The sequence below is a fragment of the Hydra vulgaris genome, chromosome 08, assembly GCF_038396675.1.
Source record: "Hydra vulgaris chromosome 08, alternate assembly HydraT2T_AEP".
In the NCBI taxonomy this organism is placed as follows: domain Eukaryota; kingdom Metazoa; phylum Cnidaria; class Hydrozoa; order Anthoathecata; family Hydridae; genus Hydra; species Hydra vulgaris.
In genome coordinates, this window is record NC_088927.1 from 4,246,439 (window position 1) to 4,253,802 (window position 7,364).

General features: G+C 25.6%; 1 protein-coding gene across 1 annotated transcript in view; it reads right to left on the minus strand.

Annotated features, from left to right (window-relative positions):
- LOC100198344 (WD repeat domain phosphoinositide-interacting protein 2) overlaps window positions 1–455 on the minus strand; it is a 30,248-nt gene extending 29,793 nt beyond the window's left edge. Inside the window, exon 1 of the mRNA XM_065802309.1 lies at window positions 275–455. Coding sequence (XP_065658381.1) covers window positions 275–345 — 71 coding nt within the window. The 5' untranslated portion in view covers window positions 346–455. The remainder of the gene's footprint in view (window positions 1–274) is intronic.
- Window positions 456–7,364: the final 6,909 nt, after the last annotated feature.

Sequence of the window (7,364 nt, forward strand, 5' to 3'; positions counted from 1 at the left end):
AAACCTGATTATTTCGATGGAGAATATCCACAAACTTAACCACAAATAATTTTTGAAATTGTTGTGGTAAAATATTTTTTTAGTTTAGATTCTGCTATTATATAGTGCTAAGTTAATAAAAGTGAAGTTAATTCATTAAAATGTTTAATTAATAAAAAAAAATTTTAATGAAAAAGAGAAAAATAACTTTTATTGATGTTTAAAGAGTTCAAGTTTTTATTTACATTTAAATAATAATACAAATATAATTAATTTAAAAAAACGTGATATTTACGTTTTATCTTGGTTGAAATTTGTAAACAGTAAATCACCGGAAGGATCGGCTCCATTTGCTGCGAGATTCATGAGTTTTCATGAGCTAAAATTCTTTACTTATAAAAATTAACTAAAATTTATGATATACAGGATGTCATATTTTTATATATATTTAACTGAGACTAAAATATTAAAATCGTAAAAGTTGTTTTGGTTTGTGGTCAGTTTACAAAAGTTAAGATTAAAAGTTGTTCTTAATTTCTTTTATATTGAAATAGACAACCACAGTCTTGTTCTCTTGCTGTAACTCATAAACAAATTTTGATAAAGCGGCACTTAACTTTTTCGCTATATCTTTTTTTTTTCTTTTAATAAATTTCGCATTTCAAAAATAGTTACAAACATATGAGGAGCCCATTTGCAAAACGAGTAAACTGATTTCGAGAAAGCAACAAAAAACTAAACTACTTTTAATTGCGCATCATCAGAAATTGATATTTTCTTTGTCCATTTTTAGGACCAAAATTTTTTTAATTGGTTCAATATTTAAATAGATAATAGATTTAAGTATATAAAACGTGGAAATAGAAGTAACTCAAAATTTTTATTTTTGTGACTTAGCGCGTTTTGCGGATGGGCTCCTTATATGTATAAACTACTTTACATATATATAAATGAATATATATATTCATACACAGTGCTGTTATTAGACTGCCCAAGGCCCCCCCCTTTCCCTTATAAAAGTTTTTTTTAATTTTTGGGCCCTTATGACAGAGTTTTTTTTTATGGGGGGAGGGGTCCTACACACACTTGCCGCGGCACAATATATATATATATATATATATATATATATATATATATATATATATATATATATATATATATATATATATATATATATTAGGTTATTTAGGTGCTCCCAGAAGTCTTTACGGTCTTGTCACAGAGTATCGCGGAAGTACATTTAACCAGGAAGTACACGCCTCCTTCCTTACCGTGACGCGAAAATATGTCGAAAGCTCGTTTCGATGCTGGATCTCCTGCTTATATGGCAAGCGCTCTAACCACTGCGCCACTGCCGCACAAATATATGATGAAATTTATAACTTAATAGTACGGGCAGGACTTAAGAAGTTCGTAATGATCTTATCACGAAGTGATAAGATCATTACGAACTTCTTCCTCACAATCATTACGAATTTCTTCCTCACAATGTGATTACTATACATTATGATTATTAGCAAGCGTCATTCCGATTCACAAAAAGGGACCAACAGATGACTTAAATAATTATAGACCCATTAAAAAATACATACGTAACAAAGTATATACTATTTCATAAAAAAACGCAGGAGGAAAATTTTCCTCTCAATATGATTCTTAGGAATCAAAAACAAATGCAAACATTTCATTGGCAAGTACTCAAACATTAATGCTTAAAAAACTGTTTAGTTTACAAAAAGATGCTTGCAGAATCATCTACAATAAGAATAGGTGTGAACACGCTGAACCATCAATGAAAGATATGAAAATGATGAATGTGTTTGAAACAAATGTCTATCAACTTTTAATTTTCATGCATCGTTACAATTACAATATCTCTCCTATAAACTTTAATAACAAGTTTGAATTAAATAAACATGTTAAACACATATAAACTGCCTCGGATAATGAATAAATATTCAGAACATAGCCTTTCGTATCGAGGTCCTAAAGTATGGAATGCTTTTCAAATAGGATTCAAAGATACGGTAAATTCGTTAAGTTTTTTTAAGTTTATAACAAAAAAAGAAATTTTTAAAACTTTAGAAACGTTTTTGATAAGTGTTACTACTCTACTTGTGTTTGTTGCTTAACAATCAAATTAGCAAGTTACGCATTTTATTACGACATTTATTACGATATTTAATTGAAATTTTATTAGGTATTATATATTAAGATATTTTATTGAAATTTTGTTAAAGGGGCTCTATGAAAAGATTGCCATGACGTACGGTCATTCTCATCTTCTTTGAGTCCTATCTGTTTTACTTACTTTTTTTTATGAAGTACGAAGTTGTAAAATTCTTATGTTATATTAAAAAAGAAAAAAAAAAATCTCTTTGAAATCTACTTGCTGTTGTGTAATGGAAAAAATCATTAATAACAAACTGATAAATTATTTCTTACTTAAAAACCTAATCACAAAAGAGCAGCATAGTTTTGCTTGTAAACGTAGTACCTGTACTAATATTCTACAAGTCTTCATGACTGGACTTTAAATCTTCTTTTATTTATTTTGATTTTAAGAAAGCATTTGATTCAGTTTCGCATCCCAAGTTACTAATGAAATTACCCGCTTACGGAATAGTTGGCAATCTTTTGAACTGGCTAATTAATTTACTGCACATAAGATTACAGGTGGTAACTTTAAACAATGTTTTTTCCACACTATATCTGTAATAAGCGGTGTTCCATTGGGGAGCGTTCTAGGACCTACTCTATTCTTATTGTTTATCAATGATGTGAGCCACATTAATAAAGCGCTTGATGTCAAACTTAAACTTTTTGCTGATGATGTTAAATTATATTCAGTCTATGATGTACGTGGCCTACTGTCAGATCTTCACACAGCTGTTAATCGTTTGTACGAATGGAGTTGTACTTGGCAACTCTAAATTGCAACTAAAAAATCCTTTGTCTGTACAATTGCTAACCAGAATCAAAACATTACCTATCATGTTTATACCATAAATAACCATTAACTTGCCCATGTTAACTATAAAAGAGATCTTAGAGTTTTCATTGGTAGGAACCTTAAATTTAATCAACATATCAATCTTTTTGTACATAAAGCTATGTCAAGAGCCTATCTTATTCTAAAATCTTTTTATTCACGAGATAGATTGCTGATGGTTAAATTCAACTGTACTTATGTGCAACATATGCTTGAATATTGCTCTTCAGTATGGTCACCTTGCACTATATGCCTGATTAATAAAACAAATTTTTGAGTTCAAACCAATTCTCGCAGTCTTCGTAGATGAACAAAATCAGAATAAAACTTTGAGTGATGGTTTTTAACCAGTTTGTTTCGAACGGTGAGCAATATGACTTGTTTTTTTATAATGATTGCTGGCAATGTTTTTCTACCCAAACAGGATTAGGAATTGGCGGTTCATAGGTTTTCCTAACTAGTACTGCCGGAAAATAAATAAGGTATCATCAATGACAATTTTCTCTCAAACTTGGAATAAATCGTTGAAAACAAACCCACTAGATAAAGGCATCTATTACATTGGGCAGAAAATCCTTTTAAATATTGTTTATATGAATATAAATATTTTTTTCTTTATGAAAATAAAGCTAACTTAATTGAGCTTTCTAAATTTGTGTGGATTATTAAAAAGAAGGGTTTAAATCCTGTCTTTTCGTGGAAAATTTTAGATCAGGCTGAACCGTTTAAACGAGATGGCAAATTGTGTAATTTATATTATATGGAGAAATATCAAATAGTTTCATCACTATTGCCTTTGTTAAACAAGCGAAATGAACTTTCATCTTGAAAATAAGTACATGATTAATAATTTTAATTCTATCAAATAGAACACTCTACAGTATTTCAAATATTATTTTTTGTTGTTATTTTTAAGATTTGTACCATCTGATGATCGCTTGCAATCATCAGATGTTACATTTTTTGTGAAACTTCGAGTTATGTTTAAAATAAATCGAATATTATAATTATTTAGTTTTTACCATATGTTGCTCTACTTTGGTATTGAACACTCTTCACCAAGAAATATTTACATAACTATTACAACATATATATATATATATATATATATATATATATATATATATATATATATATATATATATATATATATATATATATATATATGTATATATATATATATTTATATATATATATATATTTATATATATATATATATATATATATATATATATATATATATATATATATATATTTGTGTGTGCGTACGTGTGTATATATATAAATATATATATATATATATATATATATATATATATATATATATATATATATAAATATATATATATATATAAGTATATATATAAATATATATATATATATAAGTATATATATAAATATATATATATATATAAAAATATATATATATATATATATATATATATATATATATCTATATATATATATATATATATATATATATATATATATATATATTTATATATATATATATACAAATAATAAAAACATCAAGTTTTTGTATTTTATTATTTTTGAATGGAGGGGTTTTGATCTGCTTATTTGATTCCCATTAAGTTTATATAAAACAGTTATTCTTTTGTGAAAAAGACCTTGCTCTGATATGAAACGTAACCAGATGATAAAGTAAGTTTACTGACATTTATTTGTCAGTAAACATATTTTATTATCTGCTTGCACTTATTTTGTGTAAATATATATTAAAAGTTACCCAAATGTTTAAACACGATATGTAAAAATTGCACATAATTTTTAAAAGTAGAAAAAACTTTTTCCATAAACCTTCATAACTTTTAGTACACAGAAGTATATGATAAGATTCTAGATTCTAAAAAAAAAATCCATTTTACTAGTTAAGTGTTGTAAAGTAGCTATGGTTACTAAATTTATGAAATGTTTTAATGTAAGAGTGTTATCCTCCTTCTTTTCTAAAAATTAATGAAGATCTTATAAAACATTTTGATTCTTATAATAACATTGAAGTTATTCAAAACTTTTATAATTTGCTTAGGTTTTTTACGTGAATGATGAATGCCTCGAAATTAAATTTCCGTTTAAATGTGTGGTTTTACTTGTTGCCCATAACTATTGTTATTAATTTTAATGATTACTTTTAAGATAATAAAGAAATTTTATAACTAAACCATCTATATTATTCAATTCACATTATTTATGTTTATAGATATTAGTATATGCCCAAGAAAAAAAGTTTTATAGAATTTATATAAACTTTTAAAACATATGGCTTAATTTTATTGCAATTCTACAGAAGTTCTACAGAATTTCTATAGAATTGTAATAAAATGTCTATAAATTTTTTAGTTATATAAATTTTTAATTTTTAAAGTTATAATTGAACTTCTATAGAACAGAGATTCTATAGAAATTCTACAGAATTTTATAGAAATTCTGTAGGCCATATGTTTTAAAAGTTTATAGAAATTCTATAGAATTTTTTTTCTTGGGTGTATATAAATAATATGCTGGAAGTTAATATAGAAGTTAGTGAATTCAAAAAAACCCTAATCTAATGTGCTATAATACGTAACAGAAAGTCGTCAAAATGTTAAACATAAACGCTTAAGTTTATTGACTTAAATTTGTGAATGCTTTAAACTACATTTTATTTAGTTTACTTTGTTGCTAAAGTTAATTTGACAGTGTTTAGAAAACAATTTTTTTTTCAGTTTCAGTTTAAACACAAACTAATTGATGTAAGATATTCTGAATAAGTTTAACCTAAACTAAAAAACTTCATTCGATTCAATACGTATCACAATATGTTGGATAATACCCAGTAAACATAAATTAAAGATGTGTAAAAGACGTCTAGACGTCTGAAAGATAAATGCTTACTTTGTTTACTTAGTTTTAATATCACGCGATAGAAAACTATCTATTTTTGATATAAAATGTCGTCAAGAGTTTGCAAAATTTTTGCACATGTATCAAAATTAATGGTCAACTAAGTTGTTATCTTGAGCGTTTAAGTTAAAGAAGAATCTAAACGAAGAAATATATCTTAAAAATGACACTGTGAATTACAATAAACAATAATGCTAAACCGAGAAACTTTTAAAAATTGGCTTACACCGTGCAATAAGAACAGTTCCTCTTGTGATATTTTTTTTTTGAATCTAAATATAAGTAAAATGCGGTGCTTCTAAAAACAATGAATTTTTTTTTAATTTTAGAAGAATTGGTTTGTTTTAATATAAAATAATAAAACCGTCTTTCCTGGTCCTAATCTGAATTATTAAAACAAATTACTTTAATTTAATAAATATTATTTTCCAGATATTTCTCATAAAACTTTTAAAAGATTCTATCGTATAAAAATTGCACATTTTGATAAGTCTACGATTACATTAATTTAAGTTAAAAGTTATTTAATTAATCTAACTATCCAGGTTGTTCCAATTAAGTAGTTAACTAAATTCAATTAGTTTTTAGTCATACTTATACCAAGTTTAATGATTTAAATAAAATATAAAAATATACATTTAACCACTCATTTGTAGAAAATTTCTACATATATTTCTGCATATTGAATTTCACCTAAGTTTTTTAATGGAAATATGCCCAGTGGTTTTTATTGTACGAGAAACTTGTTTCTCTGTAAAGCGGCTTTACTTATCAAGATTCGTGTTTTTGATTTATAGGATTAAAAGTTTATCTTCTAAAACTAATGATAAAACTTGTTTATGTTATTGCAATAAAGTATCATAAAAAAGATATTTAATAAAGTATCATAAAAATTAAGATATTGCAATAAAGCAATTGCAATCATAAAAATTTAGATAAAAATTCTTTTTTTATTCCCATCAAAATGTGCAAGCGCTGCACAATGGACCAGGTGGTGGACAAAACTTAAAAAAAAAATGTTCAAAACAATATAAATGTTCAATACTATATAAACAGCGCTGGCCAGAGTTTTAGACACGAGAACCGCATATAAATAATGACGTATGTCGAAGGGCCGCAATAAATATGTTGCTATGCCAACTTCATCTTTAAAAAAAATAATTGGCGAATGACAATTTAGATTTTTTATGCATCAATATTTTGATTTTTAAATGGAAATTGTACTTTCATAAATAAACTTAGTATGTACACATTTATATTTAGTATTTAGTTTTTTTTACAATAAAGAAAGTAAAAGCTATTCTTTAAATGTAAACTTGGCTACATAAAATCTGATTCCTTTTTATTAACACTAGAACCATTTGTAGAAAAAATTGAGAAAGCATCTCTAAATCATAAATTTTTTTGAACTAACAAAATTACAGCAACCATAAATCTCCTGATAAAAATAATTGTAAGCAAGATATAAAAATCTTAAGATAAAAAGGTT